Source organism: Mobula hypostoma, chromosome 3 (assembly GCF_963921235.1).
Source record: "Mobula hypostoma chromosome 3, sMobHyp1.1, whole genome shotgun sequence".
NCBI classification, from domain to species: Eukaryota; Metazoa; Chordata; class Chondrichthyes; order Myliobatiformes; family Myliobatidae; genus Mobula; species Mobula hypostoma.
Genome location: NC_086099.1, coordinates 47,767,909 through 47,787,109, shown reverse-complemented (window position 1 = coordinate 47,787,109; position 19,201 = coordinate 47,767,909). Strand labels below are relative to the sequence as shown.

The window sequence follows — 19,201 nt, the reverse complement described above, 5'->3', positions numbered from 1 at the left end:
ATCACTGGCATGTGACGTAAAATTTGTTAACTTAGCAGCAGCAGTTCCATGCAATACTTAATTTTTTGTTCATTGTGTAGACTGGATGAGTTCCTCTGTTGATGACTACAAGGAACTAATAGTTTTATAGTATTGTAGTACTATTGATAGTGTTCTAATTTGTTCTGTATTTAAATACATAATTTGTTACTCAGTTTGTCTTTTAATACTTTTTTAAAAACTATTTCCATGAAACTGTGGCTTATTGCAGTAGCTGCTTAATTGGGCCAAAAATGCACTGGTCCTAATGAGTCCCAGTTAACTGCAATCCACTGTATTTGGAAGAATTTTTTAATTGTGTTGCAGAATTTTGGAAGATGACAGCATGGGAACCAAACCCATGTTTTGTATTTTCTTCTGTCGGTTTGGAGGTTCTGTAAACTTTTGTGGTTATGCTTTAATAGAATATTATCAACTGCATTTTGTACATTCTTATAGTTTTAATGTGTAAATTCAGTTCTGAATTTGTAATTCTTCAGTTTTAATATTTAGAAAGATCTGCATTTTCTATTTACCACTATTGATAGCAGTAAATTTGTTTTCTAAAAATTCCCATTTCTTGTACAGTACTTAAAATTTACATAAAATACTCTCCAAGAGAGAGAAATGTAGGGAAACAATTTCATTCCACTCAGGTAATGTTTCTGTTTGCTTCTGCAGTTTGCTCCATGGTTTCAATTCGCATGGAATCCACTTCTCATGACAGCATTTTCTGCAACTTGACTGTCGATTTTAAGTTTGCTAGATAGTTTCTATTTTTGTTACAGTATTGGGAGTTTTAGATTAAATTAAACCTGAAACTTCCTTTGTACATTACTGCAACTTAATGCAAGTTTGCACAGGTATGCTCAGTTGTGAAAATAAAGATAATATTATTCAGATATTCTAACATGGAACATATGCTAATTTTAAATTTGTATATTTGTATGTACTTTATAGTAGCTTGTCATATTGTGTATTCAAAACTTAAGTAAAACAAACTCATTTCTTGTGGTTTTCTTCCCTAACTAGCTGAAGCAGTCCCTATTTCTTTCAGCAGTCATATTTCTTTCAAATCCAAGAATGCAGTTCTAGAGTTGGGTTAAGGAATAAAGCTGGGCAACTTGGTATAGCAGACAAGTTAATGATCAATGGACTTAATGTAGTTATGGAAGAGTAACTAAGTAATTGGCCCTTAACCTGCAGGGATATAATTTGACCAATGAAAGCAGTAAGAAACGACAGAATATTGGAAATCCCAAACAAATTAATGCAGTAACGATAAAAATTAATGCAAAAATCACCCATTTGAGAAGCTATAGCCTTGTAGGAATATATTACTAGATTGGCCAGGTCAACAAACGTTCTGAGCATTGAACTCCATTCGCAAATGTTTAATACTTGGTATGGTCTAAGAAGGAATTCTGAGAAGTGGAAAACCAAGAAACAGGCCTGATATCTTATACACAGATGTTAAGACTGCGCAACAAGATGCTTTAATTAAGGCACCAGGTACTTTGTAACACAAAAAGTTTTGCTGAACCTGCATGGGGCATTAGTTTGGCTACAGCTAAAATCGTATTACACCATGATAGGGACAAGGGCATAATAGAAAAGATTGAGAGCCAGATTTGTAGTACATCTCAAGTGGATTTGTGGACTTCCAAGGATGTGCCAAAACTAGAGAATTTTAGAAAACTTAAAATTTAGTTGAAAATAAAATTAAAGCCTTGAACAACTTTTATTTCCTTTCAAAGTTAATTAATCTATGAATAACTATGGTGTTGTTGTGAAATTAGATACCTGTAAATAGTAAAGATAGGAACATGCATTTGTGGTTAAAAAGTACAGGCCATTCTTAGGTTAAGAGTGGCTGACTTGTGGACAGACCCTACATAAAGAGCTTTTATAATAAATTCAAATATATACATTCATTCCTATCAAATGGCAGAACTAGTTTTCTTTCTTGTCCTCCCTTTCCCCTCTTACATGGTTTTGATGCCATTTTTATACTTCTGTGGGGGTTTAGTCTGTATAGAGTGATTTGATGGTGTATTTTCCAATTTGGGTTCAAAATTATCTTGTGGGCATCTGTAAAAAAATGATTGTTACATAGAGATGACTTGTTTGCTGGCATGTTCACTGCCCAATGACATCTTTGAAAATTACTTTTGATTCTACCATATTCAATTATTGAAGCACTAATATATACAACATGGTGATGGTAAGCACAAATTGATAGGTTCAACTAAGCCAGTTCATTGTAACTCAACACGCAAAAGTAGTATTCTCCCATCCTCAAATTATTTTCCTCCTACACGACAATTGTTATTGTGTGTGAAAAGCCAACTGGTGAGTCCTAAATTTCAACAAGTTTTTAAATTTAGATCTGCTGCTTAAACTGTCAATGTGTACTTGTGTAATTGATGAAATTTGATAGAATTGGGAGATATGAAATAAAAAAAAATTTAAACCTGCTTTCTCTGTATCTTAACTGACCATTCCAATTACAAATCAAACATCTGCACTATTAACTACAATTATTTTCTCTATCATCATAGTCCAACCTGAGCATTTCTAGTTTGTTTAATTGCACATAGGTTATCACAGTTGATTTCATCAACAGTTGTTGCCTTATCCAGCTCTCTGCCAACCCCTCTGTAGACTTTTTTTTTTGCTCTTCCCCAATTCTGATGAATTGCCTTTAAATTTAAAATGTTAACTATTTCTCTTTCCTGCTCTCAGACTATTGCCAGTATTTTGTATTTTTTTCTCTATAGTGTTCTTAAAATTGTCTACTGCAATATTTAACAGGCAATTGTTTGTTTTTGATCTGCTGGATATCTTTCTGATTAAAATTTACGTATCTATGGCAATTTTCATTTGATGCCATGAAATAGACAGTTTGTCTCCAGCAGGAATAATGGCAGCTCAGGAATACAATGTGACAAGAGGCATGAATGTACAAGAAAGAAAATACATTTGTTTTCCCAATCCAGTCTACATCAGCAATATTGATGACCAATTGCATATTAAAGTTACACAATGAAAAATAAGGAAAATTCATTGTACTATTGCTACAACAGTTAAAGGCACAAAATGTTGTACAATCTAAAACACCAAAAACTATTATGAAACCCATGCATCCATTTTTAGCTTCCTTTAATTTTGTTTGGCATTTTACAAAAAAGGCTATTTAGAAACTTATCAAGAGCAAAACATCACAAAATGTACTTAAATGTAAATCTGATGCACAAGCCCTCACTATTCCAAGATTCTCTAACAATTTTTTAAAATAAAAATCATGATGATATCACATTGGGATGAAGTGAAATGCCAAGAACAGGGTTTTCAATTGATGTTGATTAATTGGGTGATTACTCAAGGGAAGATTAAAAACTAATGTTAATGTACTTCTTTGAGTGTTCACAAGTTCCAGTTAGTTTATAATAACAACAATATTCTATCAAAACCCTCCAAATGTTATAGTCATTCTATTTCCAAATCAAACCACAATGTGGTATGAATTAGGTGGAATTCCAGACAAGACATTAAATACACATTTTACATTAAGTGGAAGAATGCTGCATTAAAATATTTCACATTCAGCAACATTTTTTCTGATATTTGCAGGAAGTAAACTCAAAAATGATCAGACTTTAATGTCTATCTTTAGTGGATATGAACTTGATCTTCAATTGACATCACTGTAGTAATGGCTATAACCGTTTAAAATGAAACCTTGAAAAATTTGGTACTTAACTGATTTCATATAAACTTAAATGAACGTCAGCATAACTAAGTTTTCCTTAAACCATCTCGAGTCTTCTGTACTCATCTGAACAGTGAGACATCACAGTATACGGTTCCATTCTGTAATTCACAAGCTCTGCCTTTTCATCACTGCTCCAAACCAAATTTTTTTTAATACAATAATCACTACCATTTAAATATGTACTTTCCCTTTACATAGGAAAAATAGTAAAAGCTCACATTGAAATCTTGAAAATTATACTGAAACTTTTTAATTGAATCCTATTTACTTTAGATAACAACCATCTGGTGCATGTACTGATGTTTCAAGTGCAATTGCTCCCAAAAGTTCATTTTACTTTATTTTTAACATTCTTACTTGTTAAATCAAGATGTTGTGAAACACATTACAGCAATTTTTTAAAAAGTGAGCACTTTTTCAAAAAAAAAAGCTACTTAAAGACTTCATTGATAAAGTAAATATGTGGAATGTCAATCTATACTTCTATACCGTTATACATTTTGGAACCAAATGTCATTTTAAATCAGTTGATGATATGGCACATATCTTGTGAAATAATAGAAACGTATGTGACAAAAGATGGCTCAAAAACAATAAAAAAGACGAGTACAATAAATTAATTTACACAAAACAAAAAAGTTTTATTGAAGTAAGAGGTGTGTATCGTTAGATCATCTGCTGATTTTGGGGACTTAGCCTCTAAGAAGGCACAAAAAAAAAACAGGGCAAGCTCAGTCTGCTCTAATGGAAATTACTTCACATCACAAATTGTTTGTGCGTACATGCAAACACACAAACAGCACAGCCAGCTATGGTAACAAAATGTAGCCACGTCAATTTAAAAAATAAAATAAAAAATACTGAGTATCTAAATGTAGACTTTCCACAGTTGTTTGACACATTTTAAAAAAAAGTTGGCAAAGATTTTCTGACCAAAGCTTCTTGCTAAAGCCAAAAAGTTTTTTCAAAGTACTTCAGAAATGTCCTAATCCTGTGAACTTGTGCTGTTGGATTAGAAGCATTTGTTTAGTAGTAATACCATGGGAGTGTGTTCAGAAAACAAAAATTCAAGTAAAATGATAGAAAGTTTCAATTGATGTAGTTCCAAAAGTTCTTAGCATTCCAGTGATTGGCTTTTGGTGACCACAGCTCAAAATTAGTAGGGAAGTTTATGCGATAAAGATTTTGAGAATCAGTTAATCCTCTGAATCTGTCTGAAACTTAAATAGCTCTTGGCCGCTTAGGATTGATCTGCTTACTAGCTTGTTCTTCCTCCTGAAGAGTGGTACGGAAGACTTTTACTTTATCTGAAAGACAGAAGATACAAGTCAACCATACGCCAATAAAATAAATTGCATTATTGGTCATGGTGGATATCAGTGGAAAATTAGTTCAGTTTATTACTAATTAAATTTAATTTAATTTAAATTAAATGTTTCCTCCAGTTTATTGGATAAAGTATACAAAATCTACATTCATAAAACAAATTAACTAATGTGTTGCATGTTATACAATGTATAACAGACATAACTCTTTATAATTTATAATTCTGAACAGCAATAATATAAACTTCAGGATTAATGAGTAATCCCATTAACGAAATGTGGTAGAAATTCTCCATCACACTGTACTTACATTAAGCAAAGACTTAAAAATTGCAACAAGCGTCCCGATGGAGTACCTGGTAAGGATCTGAAAACTTGTGCCAACCAACTAGCAGGATTTCTCAAGGACATTTTCAACCTCTTACTGCTACGAGCAGAAGTTCCTATTTGCTTCAAAAAGGCAACAATTATACCAGTGCCCAAGAAGAATAATGTGGGCTGCCTTAATGACTATCACCCTGTAGCATTCACATCAACACTGACGAAATGCTTTGAGAGGTTGGTTATGACTAGACTGAACTCCCGCCTCAGCAAGTACCTGGACCCATTGCAATTCTCCTATCGCCACAATAGCTCAACGGCAGACACAATCTCAATGGCTCTCCACATGGCTTTAGACCACCTGGACAACACAAACATTTATGTCAGGATGCTGTTCGACTATAGCTCAGCATTTTAATACCATCATTCCCACAACTCTTGATTGAGGAGCTGCAGAACCTGGGCCTAAATGCTGAGCTGTAGTCAATGAAGAGCATCCTCATATATATATCTTCCAGATGTTCCAGAGCTGAGTAGACAGCCAATGAAATGGCATCTGCTATTGACCTGTTGTGATGGTAGGCAAATTGGAGCAGATCCAAGTCACCCAGGCAAGAATTCATATGCTTCACGACCAACCCCTCAAAGCATTCCTTGCTGAGAAGCTCCTAACTCCAGCTGGAGAGTGGGGATGAATGGTTCAGAGTTTGGGGCTGGTCATTTAAGGCAGATTTTTTATAAAACATTTTCTTCATGCAAAGTGTTGAAAACCTCCTCAATTCTCCATTTTAGCAGTGCACATTAATGAATTTGCCTAAAAGCCTGCCTTTGAGTTAAGTGGAGAAGCTACATACACAGTCAGGAAAATGAATTTGAGGCATGGGATCAGTCAGGATTTATCTTAATGGCAAAATAATATAACAGACAATTCTTACTCTGTAGATTTCTTAAACCTGCCCTTTATGGTTCCCATTAGATTGGCATTTGCAGTTAGTGATTAATAATGGCAATTACACCCAATTCTGATGTGATGTACCTGCCTTTTAAATATTCAAGAAATTCAGTCTCTCACTGACATGAGTTAGCCTTCTTATCCTAATTTAAGTGAAAGCTAAAATTATTATCAATACAACTACCTTTCTTACTCTAATATTTGTATTTATTGATCCTCCCTACAGTTACTAGCAGCAGACTATGCTCCTCAACCACAGGGATAAATAATTTTCTGTTACATAACTACTCATAAGATTTCCAATGCTTGCTCACATCCGATACCACTCTCATTAATGAAATGATATTACTCAATCATTAAGTCCTTTCCTTCCCCTCTTAATAATTTACTAGTTTTCCTGTAAATACAACCTAGAATGCTGAGATCTTATCTCTGTAATCATACAGTTACATAGTAAATAGGCCCAACCACCCACATCTGTGCTGACCATCATCCTTAAACGTACTAATCCCACAATCCTACATTAGTTCTGTATCCCCTTATGCCTTACTGTACCTGTCAAAATCCTTCTTAAATGTTACTTTTCCTGCCTCCTCCAACACATCTGGCTGATCATTGCAGGTACCAACTACTATCTGTGCAAAAAAAAAAATTACCCTTCTGTTCCCTTTTAAATCTTCTTAGCTTAAACTTAATGCCCTCTAGTGTTAGTATCGCTAACATGGGAACCAGACAATGGCCATCTACCCAAACTATTCCTCTCATAATTATATATCCTGCAATCATGTCACCTCTTATCATCCTTTGCTTCAAGGAATAGATATAGCCTACAAGAGGAGAGGCTGTAATTGATCTGGTATTGGGAAATTAACCCGGTCAGATGTCAAGTCTCTCAGTGGGAGAGCATTTTGGATATAATAGAAACATAGAAACATAGAAAATAGGTGCAGGAGTAGGCCATTCGGCCCTTCGAGCCTGCACCGCCATTTATTATGATCATGGCTGATCATCCAACTCAGAACCCAGCCTTCCCTCCATACCCCCTGACCCCTGTAGCCACAAGGGCCATATCTAACTTCCTTTTAAACATAGCTAATGAACTGGCCTCAACAGTTTGCTGTGGCAGAGAATTCCACAGATTCACCACTCTCTGTGTGAAGAAGTTTTTCCTAACCTCGGTCCTAAAAGGCTTCCCCTCTATCCTCAAACTGTGACCCCTCACAACTCTATCTCCTTTACCATAGCATTGGAGAGGGATAGGAACAGACAAGTTAGGGAAGTGTTTAATTGGAGTAAGGGGAAATATGAAGCTATCAGGCAGGAACTTGGAAGCATAAATTGTGAAATATATGGCAGATATGCGACAAATATTCAGGGGATATTTGTGTGGTGTTCCGCATGCATATATGTTCCAGTGAGACGGAAAGGATAGGAGGGTACAGGAACCGTGGTGTACAAAGGCCGTTGTCAATCTAGTCAAGAAGAAAAGCTTCCGAAAGTTTCAAAAAACTATGTAATGATAGAGATGTAGAAAACTATAAGGCTAGCAGGAAGGAGTTTAAGAATGAAATTAGGACAGCCAGAACAGGCCATGAGAAGGCCTTGGTGAGCAGGATTAAGGAAAACCCCCAAGGCATTCTACAAGTATGTGAAGAGCAAGAGGATAAGACGCGAGAGAATAGGACCAATCAAGTGTGACGGTGGAAAAGTGTGTATGGAACTGGAGGAGATAGCGGAGGTACTTAAATGAATACTTTGCTTCAATATTTACTACGGAAAAGGATCTTGGCAACTGTAGGGATGACTTACAGCGGCCTGAAAAGCTTGAACATATAGACATTAAATCAAGTTGGATAAGTCACCAGGACTGGACAAGATATACCCCAGGCTACTGTGAGAGGCAAGGGAGGAGATTGCTGAGCCTCTGACAATGATCTTTGCATCATCAATGGGGACAGGAGAGGTTCCAGAGGATTGGAGGGTTGCAGATGTTGTTCCCTTATCCAAGAAAGGGAATAGAGATAGCCCAGGAAATAGCCCAAAGGCAGGAAGAGAAGATGGCAGCGAGACACAGCGCACGCAGCTCTCCGGTGAAAATGATATCATATTTGTAAGTAGGATGCCAAGCACAATTTTGATTTGATGGAGACAGATGTGAGAAGCAGAGGAACATCTGGAGAAATTTCTGAAATGCCTAGTTCGCTGCCGCTGCTACTGTGCGATCAAGAATCTCCGGAAGGAAGGCTCCAAAATCCCAGGCTTTGCCTGCTGCTGGCGACTGAGGCTGAGGTCGAAGCGTTCGGCAGAGATGGTGCTCAGTACTCGGTGTCAGGGGGCTGATCAGAGCTCGAAGTTTTCGGACGAATCAGAGTCGGACTGTGGTCAGGCATGGCAGGGAGCGTTTTCTTCCTTCTCCTGTCTGTGTGAGATGTGGGACTTTCAAGAGACTTTGAACTTTTTTACTGTGCAATGGCCTGTTCTTCATGAAGTTATGGTATTGTTGCACTGTTGTAACTGTATGTTATAATATGTGGTTTTTGTTAGTTTTTCAGTCTTGGTCTGTCCTGTGTTTTCTGTGATAACGCACTGGAGGAATATTGTATCATTTCTTAATGCATGCATTACTAAACGACAATAAAAGAGGACTGTGTGTCCTCATAATCTAATCTAAATTATAGACCACTGAGACTTCAGTGGTTGGTAAGTTTTTGGAGAAGATCCCGACAGGCAGGATTTATGAACATTTGGAATTAGGAATAGTCAGCATGGCTTATCAAAGGCAGGTTGTGCATTCTGAGCCTAAATGAATTTTTTGAGAATGTGACTAAACACACTGATGAAAGTAGAGCAGTAGATGTAGTGTATATGGATTTCAGCAAGGCATTTGATAAGGTACCCCCCCCACCCCCCATGCAAGGCTTATTGAGAAGGTAAGGAAGCATGGGATTCAAGGGGGACCTTGCTTTGTGGATCTAGAATTGGCTTGCTCACAGAAGGCAAAGAGTGGTTGTAGATGGGTCATATTCTGCATGGAGGTTGGTGATCATTGGTGTGCCTCAGGGATCTGTTCTGGGACCCTTTCTTTTTGTGATTTTTATAAATGATCTGGATGAGGAAGTGGAGGGATGGGTTAGTAAGTTTGCTGATGGCAAAGGTTGGGAGTGTTGTGGATAGTCTGGAGGGCTGTCAGAGGTTACAGCTGGACATCAATAGGGTGCAAAACTGGGCTAAGAAGTGGCAGATGGAATTCAACCCAGATAAGTGTGAGGTGGTTCATTTTGGTAGGTCAAATATGATGGCAGAATATAGTATTAATGGTAAGACTCTTGGCAGTGTGGAGGATCAGAGGGATCTTGGGATCTGAGTCCAGAGGACACTCAAAGCTGCTGCGCAGGTTGACTCTGTGGTTAAGAAGGCATACGGTGTATTGGCCTTCATCAACCATGGGACTGAATTCAAGAGCAGAGAGGTAATGTTACAGCTATACAAAACCCTGGTCAGACTCCACTTGGGAGTACTGTGCTCAGTTCTGGTCACCTCAATACAGGAAGTATGTGGAAACTATAGAAAGGGTGCAGAGGAGATTTACAAGAATGCTGCCCGGATTGGGAGCATGCCTTATGAAAATAAGTTAAGTGCACTTGGCCTTTTCTCCTTGGAGCGATGGAGGATGAGAGGTGAACTGATAGAGTTGTATAAGATGATGAGAGGCATTGATCATGTGGATAGTCAGAGGCTTTTTCCCAGGCCTGAAATGGCTATCACGAGAGGGCACAGTTTTATGGTCTTTGGCAGTAGCGGGGTAAGTTTTTTTAAAATGCAGAGTGGTGAGTGTGTGAAATGGGCTGCCGGCAACGGTGGTGGAGACAGGTACACTAGGGTTTTTTTAAGAGACCCCTGGGTAGGTACATGGAGCTTAGAAGAATAGAGGGCTATGGGTAACCCTAGGTTATTTCTAAAGTACATGTTCAGCACAGCATTTTGGGCCGAAGGGCCTGTAAGTTTTCCATGTTTCTAATCCAGACAAAAATATAAAGCAACAGCAGCTTAACCTTCTGTTGGAAATTGTCCTGACGAAGGGTCTCGGCCTGAAACGTCGACTGTACCTCTTCCCAGAGATGCTGCCTGGCCTGCTGCGTTCACCAGCAACTTTGATGTGTGTTGCTTTTGTCATTAATATTCATTTTAATAGCTTTAGACTTTTAACATAAAAACAATTTTCTCTTTGATGGAAGATATGATCAATGTGATGTTACTTTAGGATGTGGAAAAAAGGAGAGTAGTTTGATACTTGGAAAGGAGCCCAATCCTTCTGTTCACACCAGATGAGAGGTCAGAATTTGTTTGACCTGCTTTATAGTAATGCCAAAATTTTATACTTCTCATCATTCCTTTTAAGCGGTTATTTCTTTAAACTGTCATTATTCTTTTGATGTACTTCCTTATATTTTACTAGAAGGTATTCCCTATCATGCAGTCAGTGAGATCATGTTTTCCAAAACATCAACCCCCATCTTCTACTTGTTCCAAGCAGAATGCTACAATCACATTGAATTTATTTTCTTTTTAACTTCAGATTATAGTTCTTAAGAAAACTGCCACTTCATGTGACCTATTTGTGTATGCTGATTGAATGTGGTGTAAACTTGGTGTAAACCTACCCCTCAGTTCAGTAAGAATTTCAATCTTCTGATCTAAAATTGACTCTAACTGTGTGGAGTATGCATCCACATCATAATCCACCTCTTCAGTCATCTCCAAAAGTGCTTTTTCATCCTCCAGCCATCGAATTGACTCCTGTGGATAAACAAAATCCCATGTATAAAGCACCAATGTGAAATAGAACATAGCTCAGTACAGTATGGGCCTTTTGACCCTCACTGTTGTGCCAACAAAATATAAATGTACTCCATGACTCTCATGCACAGCATATAAGCCTCCATTTTTCTTACATTCACATGCCTAACTAAGAGTTCCTTAAATATACCTATTTTATCAGCCTCCAACATCTCTGGTCGTGCATTCCAGGCACCTCCAGTCTCTTGTTAAAAAAAACCTTTGTCTGATATCTCCCCTAAACTTTCCTCCACTCACCTTAAGCACACCTTAACAGCTTCTGGTACTGGTTGTTGAGAGCCTGGGGAAAAAAAAAGTCCTCACTGTCTACTCTGTCTCTGCTTCTCATAATCTTATACACCTCTATCAAGTTGCCTTTCATCCTCCATCACTCCAAAGGGAAAAGCCCTAGCTCACTCAACATGTCCTCAGAAGACTTGCTCTCTAATCCAGGCAGCATCCTGGTAAATCTCCTCTGCACGCTATCTAAAGCTTCCACATCCTTTCTATAATGGAGTAATCAAAACTGAACAAAATATTCTTCGTGGTATAGTTTCACAGAGCTGTGACATTACCTCGTGGTTCTTGAACTCAATCCCTGACTAATGAAGGCCAACTCATCATGACTTATTAACCACCCTATCAATTTTTGCAGCAATTTTGAGCTATCTGTGGACTTGGACCCCAAAATCCTTATGTTCCTCTACAGTGTTAAGAATCCCACCTCTGACCTTGTTCTCCACCTTCAAGTTCAATCTTCCAAATTGTATCACTTCACATTTTTCTGGATTGAACCCCATCTGCCATTTCTCCACCCAACTCTCAACGTGATTGAAACGTATAAGATCCTAAAGGGATTGGACAGGATAGATGCAGGAAGATTGTTCCCGATATTGGGGAAGTCCAGAACGAGGGGCCACAGTTTGAGGATAGAGGGGAAGCCTTTTAGGACCGAGATTAGGAAAAACTTCTTCGCACAGAGAGTGGTGAATCTGTGGAATTCTCTGCCACAGGAAACAGTTGAGGCCAGTTCATTGGCTATATTTAAGAGGGAGTTAGATATGGCCCTTGTGGCTACGGGGTCAGGGGGTATGGAGGGAAGGCTGGGGCGGGGTTCTGAGTTGGAGGATCAGCCATGATCATAATAAATGGCGGTGCAGGCTCGAAGGGCCGAATGGCCTACTCCTGCACCTATTTTCTATGTTTCTATCAACCTATCTCGAAATCCTGTTGTAACATCTAACTACACTATCCACAACATCCATGTCATCTGCAAACATACTAACCCACCCCTCCACTTCCCCATCCAAGTCATTTATAAAAATCACAAAGAGCAAGGGTCCCAGAACAGATTCCTGTAGAACATGAACATCGAAGCAGAATACTCGCCATCTACTCCCACCCTCTCTGCCTTCTGTGGGCAAGCCAATTCCAAATCCATGCAACCAAGTCCCCATGGATTCCATGCATGACTTTCTGGATGAACCTACCATGGGGAGCCAAATACCTTATTAAAATCCATATACACAACACTTACTGTCTACCTTCATCCATTTATTTTGTCATCTCCTCAAAAAACTCAATTACGCTCATGAGGCATGGTCTATCCTTCAAAATAAAAACCATGTTGATGTTCCCTAAAAAGACTATGCTTCCCCAAATGTTTATAAATTCTGTACCCAAGAATCCTCTCCAATAGTTTGTCCATGACTAATTTAAGACTCACTGGTTTCAACTACCAAGATTATCCATCATCTTTCTTAAACATAAAATAAATCTGAGTTGGTGGCCCATACGGTACACAAAGTTTCAGGCAGGCCTTATAAAAAAAAGCCTCTGCAATGATTCATTTTATAAATATTTAAATAAAATTTAAATCATAAATTAGTTGAACTAATCCAGCGACTCCATCTTTAGTTAAGGTTTTTGGAAGCTAAAGAAGCCTTTGAAGCTCAATACTAGGAATACTGCAAACTGAAATAAAAACAGAATATTTTGAATTGAAGCTAGCAGTGGTGTGAAAATTTTGGAACAAAGATAATTATCCTCCAATGTTAAAGTCATGAAGTAAAACACAAGCTACACTTGTACCCAACAGGAATAAAAATAGAAAATTCCTCTGTAGACTCAATATTATAAAATTAATTGTGATTAATCAAAAATAATTAATATTTGTACCTGAAATATTGCCCTGTGCTCTTCCACAACCTGTTCCTCCATTTCCACCATCTGAGACACTGCCTCATGGAAAGTAAACAGCTGAGGTGAAACTTCCTCCTCCTAGAAACAAGCAAATACCTGAATCAGCTATTAAAGTTGGTAAATCCACACTGGTGTGTCTTATCACTGATGACAATATGCCATAGAGAAATTAAACCAGCTGGTGGGGGTAGGGGTAGGGGTTGAGAAAGAAGAGGCAGCTAGCTGCAATAGTATACTTAACTGGAGTCAGGCCAGGACAGACCTGAGGATACTAGGGATGGATGGAGAAATTAAATAAAGAGGTCCAATGGATTAAAGTGTAGGATTTACCTTGGTGGGATCAGATTGTGAGAAGATATTCCTATCCAGCAAAGCCCCAGACTTAGTTATTACAACCATATAACAATTACAGCACGGAAACAGGCCATCGGCCCTTCTAGTCCGTGCCGAACTCTTACTCTCACCTGGTCCCACCGACCTGCACTCAGCCCATAACCCTCCATTCCTTTCCTGTCCATATATCTATACAATTTAACTTTAAATGACAACATCAAACCTGCCTCAACCACTTCTGCCGGAAGCTTGTTCCACACAGCTACCACTCTTCGAGCAAAGAAGTTCCCCCTCATGTTACCCCTAAACTTTTGCCCTTTAACTCTCAATTCATGTCCTCTTGTTTGAATCTCCCTCATTCTCAATGGAAAAGCCTATCCACGTCAACTCTATCAATCCCCTCATAATTTTAAAAACCTCTATCAGGTCCCCCCTCAACCTTCTACGCTCCAAAGAATAAAGACCTAATTTGTTCAACTTTTCTCTGTAACTTAAGAGATGAAACCCAGGCAACATTTTAGTAAACCTCCTCTGTACTTTCTCAATTCTATTGACATCTTTCCTATAATTCGGTGACCAGAACTGTACACAATACTCCAAAGTTGGCCTCACCAATGCCTTATACAATTTCAACATTACATCCCAACTCCTATACTCAATGTTCTGATTAATAAAGGCCAGCATACCAAAAGCTTTCTTTACCACCCTATCCACATGAGATTCCACCTACAGGGAACTATGCACCATTACTCCTAGATCCCTCTGTTCCACAGCATTGTTCAATGCCTTACCATTTACCATGTATGTCCTATTTTGATTAGTTCTACCAAAATGTAGCGCCTCATATTTTTCAGCATTAAACTCCATCTGCCATCTTTCAGCTCACTCTTCTAACAGTCCTAAATCTCTGCAAGCTTTGAAACCCTACTTGATTATCCACAACGCCACCTATCTTAATATCATCTGCATACTTACTCATCCAATTTACCACCCCATCATCCAGATCATTAATATATATGACAAACGACACTGGACCCAGTACAGATCCCTGAGGCACACCGCTACACACTGTCCTCCAATCTAACACACAGTTATCCACCACCACTCTCTGGCGTCTCCCATCTAGCCACTGCTGAATCCATTTTACTACTTCGATATTAATGCCCAACGATTGAACCTTCCTAACTAACGTTCCGTGTGGAACCTTGTCAAAGGCCTTACTGAAGTCCATATAGACAACATCCACCGCATTACCCTCGTCAACTTTCTTAGTAACATCAAAAAATTCAATTAAGATTTGTCAAACTTGACCTTCCACAAACAAATCCATGTTGACTGTTCCTAATCAGACCCTGTCTATCCAGATAATTATATATACCATCTCTAAGAATATTTTCCATCAATTTACCCACCACTGACGTCAAACTCACAGGCCGATAATTGCTAGGTTTACTCTTAGAACCCTTTTTAAACAATGGAACCACATGAGCAATACGCCAATCCTCCAGCACCATCCCCGTTTCTAATGACATTTGAAATATTTCTGTCAGAGCCGCTGCTATTTCCACACTAACTTCCCTCAAGGTCCTAGGGAATATCTTGTCCAGACCCGGAGATTTATCCACTTTTATACGTTTATATTTCTTAAAAGCACCAGTACTTCCTCTTCTTTAATCATCATACTTTCCATAACTACCATCCTTGTTTCCTTTACCTTACACAATTCAATATCCTTCTCCTTAGTGAATACCGAAGAAAAGAAATTGTTCAAAATCTTCCCCATCTTTTTTGGCTCCGCACATGGCCGTCCACTCTGATTCTCTAAGGGACCAATTTTATCCCTCACTATCCTTTTGCTATTAACATAACTGTTGAAACCCTTCGGATTTATTTTCACCTTACTTGCCAAAGCAGCCTCATATCTTCTTTTAGCTTTTCTAATTTCTTTCTTAAGGTTCTTTTTACATTCTTTATATTCCTTGAGCACCTCATTAACTCCAAGCTGCCTATATTTATTGAAGATCCCTCTCTTTTTCCGAACCAAGTTTCCAATATCCCTTGAAAACTATGGCTCTCTCAAACTTTTAACCTTTCCTTTCAACCTAACAGGAACATAAAGATCCTGCACCCTCAAAATTTCACCTTTAAATGACCTCCATTTCTCTATTACATCCTTCCCATAAAACAAATTGTCCCAATCCACTCCTTCTAAATCCTTTCGCATCTCCTCAAAGTTAGCCTTTCTCCAATCAAAAATCTCAATCCTAGGTCCAGTCCTATCCTTCTCCATAACTATATTGAAACTAATGGTATTGTGATCACTGGACCCGAAGTGCTCCCCAACACATACCTCTGACACCTGCCCTATCTCATTCCCTAACAGGAGATCCAACACTGCCCCTTTTCTAGTTGGTACCTCTATGTATTGCTCCAAAAAACTATCCTGCACACATTTGACAAACTCCAAACCATCCAGTCCTTTTACAGAAAGGGCTTCCCAGTCTATGTGTGGAAAATTAGAATCTCCCACAATCACAACCTTGTGCTTACTACAAATATCTGCTATCTCCTTACAAATTTGCTCCTCCAGTTCTCGGTCCCCATTAGGTGGTCTATAATACACCCCTATAAGTGTCACAACACCTTTCCTATTCCTCAATTCCACCCAAATAGCCTCCGTAGACGAGTCCACTCATCTATCCTGCCAGAGCACTGCTGTTATATTTTCTCTGACAAGCAATGCAACACCTCCCCCTCTTGCCCCTCCGATTCTATCACACCTGAAGCAACGAAATCCTGGAATATTCAGTTGCCAATCACACTCCTCCTGCAACCACGTTTCACTAATAGCTACAACATCATATTTCCAGGTATCAATCCATGCTCTAAGCTCATCCAACTTTCTTACAATGCTCCTAGCATTAAAGTAGATGCATTTAAGAAACTCTCCACCTCCTACTCTCTGTTCATCCTTAATGGAGCAAACAACTTTGTTATCTTTTTCTTCCTTGTCCCCTACATCTTTGGTCTGAGTGCTTCTGATCTCTGTCCCCTGCCCATCCTCCCTCACACACAGTCTATCTGCTTTCTCTATTTGTGAACTAACCTCCTCTCTCCTAGTCTCTTTAATTTGATTCCCTCCCCCCAACCATTCTAGTTTAAAGTCACCTCAGTAGCCCTCGCAAATCTCCCCGCCAGGATATTGGTCCCCCTAGGATTCAGGTGTAACCCGTCCTTTTTGTACAGGTCACGCCCGTGCCAAAAGAGGTCCCAATGATCCAAAAACTTGAATCCCTGCCCCCTGCTCCAATCCCTCAGCAACGCATTTATTCTCCACCTCATTGCATTCCTACTCTCACTGTTGCGTCGCACAGGCAGTAATCCCGAAATTACTACCTTTGCGGTCCCTTTTCTCGACTCCCTTCCTAACTCCCTAGTTCTTTCAGGACCTCTCCCCTTTTCCTACCTATGTCATTGGTACCTATATGTACCACGACCTCTGGCTCCTCTCCCTCCCACTTCAGGATCTCTTGGACACGATCAGAAACATCCCGGACCCTGGCACCAGGGAGGCAAACTACCATCCGGATCTCCGGACTGCGTCCACAGAATCGTCTATCTGACCCCCTAACTATCAAGTCCCCTATTACTACTGCCCTCCTCTTCCTTTCCCTACCCTTCTTCTCGGTTATTCTCGGGGATGACCAATGACAACCAATATTACCCAGATATGATTAATTTCCCCAAAATGGTCCAAAAAAAAAGTATATTTAAGTCAACAAGCATGAAACAGTACACCCTGATGCCTTTCCCCTTCATTTTGAGGGATTTTAACCAGGCCAGCTTGATAAAGTTCCTAAATAATTATCACCAGCATATCACTCGTGGAACCAGAGGAGCAAACATACTGGACCACTGTTATATCACAAGCCCACACACACACTTCAGAAAGTCTGATCACCCGGCTGTACTTCTACTTCCCGAGTACAGGCAGAGGCTGAAGACCACACCACCAGTAGTGGACCAAGAAGGTACGGACAAGGGATGTGGAGGAGCACTCAAAGGACCACTTTGAGTCAGTGGACTGGACAGTATTCGGAGATTCATCTTGGAGTCTTTAGTTTTCACTGATTTCACTAAAACCTGTGGGTATGAATATGTGCCTTGGATTGAGGTTGGGGACAGAATCGGATGCACAATAACTGGTAGAGTTGGCAGGCTATTACTTCCTACAAAGTGAAACTTAACATCGTATACACAGATGACGCTTCACTCCCAGATGAGCTCAACACCTTTATGCACAAGTTGGAAGGGAAAATAATACCACAGCTGAGGACCACTGCAGCATCTGGTAACCCTGTGATCACTGTCTCAGAGGCCCATGCCAGAACGTCTTTCAAGAGGGTGAACCCTCACAAGTCGACAGACCCTGATGGTGTACCTAGTAAGGTTCTGAAAACCTATGCCAACCAACTGGTGGGAGTGTTCAAAGACATTTCCAATCTCTCATTGCTACAGTTGGAGGTTCCAACCTGCTTAAGGGCAACAATCACACCAGTTCCAAGAAAAGCAGGACAAGCTGCTTTAACAACTATCGTTCAGTAGCACTCACATCTATGGTGATGAAGTGCTTTGACGGGGTGGTTATGGCAAGTATCAACTTCTGCCTAAGCAAAGACCTGGATCCACTGCAATTTGCCTGTCGCCACAATAGGTCTATAGCAAATACAATCTCACTGCTTCTTCACATAGCCTAGGATCACCTGCACAATAATAATACTTACTTCAGGCTGCTGTTCTTGAATTAACTCAACATTTAACACAATCATTCCTATAGTTCTGTTCAAAGAGTACCAAAACTTGGGCCTCGACCTCCTCACCGGAAATCCAGTCTGTACAGACAGGAAATAAAATCTCCACCTTGCTGACAATCACCACTGGCGCACCTCAAGGATATGTGCTTAGCCCACTGCTCTATTCTCTCTACACCGATGACTGTGTGGCTAGTTACAGCTGAAATGCCGTTTATAAATTTGCTGATGATGCAACTAATTGTTGGCAGAATTTCAAATGGTGACGAGAAGGCATATGGGAGTGAGAAAGATCAGCTGGTTGAGAGGCGTTGCTGCAAGCAACTGCCTTGCATTCAACATCAGGAAGACCAAAGGACTGATTGTGGACTTCAGAAAGGCCAAGACGAGGGCACACACCAGTCCTTATCAAGGGATCAGTAGTGGAAAGGGTGAGCAATTTTAAGTTCCTAGGTGTCAACATCTACGAGGATCTATTCTCAGCCCAGCATATCGACATACTTACAAAGAGGGCACAGCAGTAGCTCTATTTCATTAGCATTTTGAGGAGATTTGGTACGTCACCAAAGACACTCGCAAATTTTAAAAAATGTACCATGGAGAACATTCTAACTGGCTGCATCACCAT

At 39.4% G+C, this 19,201-nt stretch overlaps 2 protein-coding genes across 7 annotated transcripts in view; one reads left to right on the top strand and one right to left on the bottom strand.

Annotated features, from left to right (window-relative positions):
• dimt1l (DIM1 dimethyladenosine transferase 1-like (S. cerevisiae)) overlaps positions 1-2,503 on the top strand; it is a 36,205-nt gene extending 33,702 nt beyond the window's left edge. For 4 of the 5 annotated variants that reach the window (XM_063042989.1, XM_063042990.1, XM_063042991.1 and 1 more), the window contains one exon: positions 700-2,503. In XM_063042989.1, coding sequence (XP_062899059.1) covers positions 700-742 — 43 coding nt within the window. In that variant the 3' untranslated portion in view covers positions 743-2,503. The remainder of the gene's footprint in view (positions 1-699) is intronic. The other variant, XM_063042988.1, reaches the window with a different exon arrangement.
• A 646-nt stretch (positions 2,504-3,149) lies between these two features.
• The window catches only part of kif2a (kinesin family member 2a), a 127,019-nt gene continuing 110,967 nt past the window's right edge, over positions 3,150-19,201 (bottom strand). Inside the window, exons 19-21 of one of the 2 annotated variants that reach the window (XM_063042986.1) lie at positions 13,406-13,507; positions 11,053-11,188; positions 3,150-5,100 (exon numbers count right to left, since the gene is read on the bottom strand). In XM_063042986.1, the coding sequence (XP_062899056.1) occupies positions 5,015-5,100; positions 11,053-11,188; positions 13,406-13,507 (324 nt within the window). In that variant the 3' untranslated portion in view covers positions 3,150-5,014. The remainder of the gene's footprint in view (positions 5,101-11,052; positions 11,189-13,405; positions 13,508-19,201) is intronic. The other variant, XM_063042987.1, reaches the window with a different exon arrangement.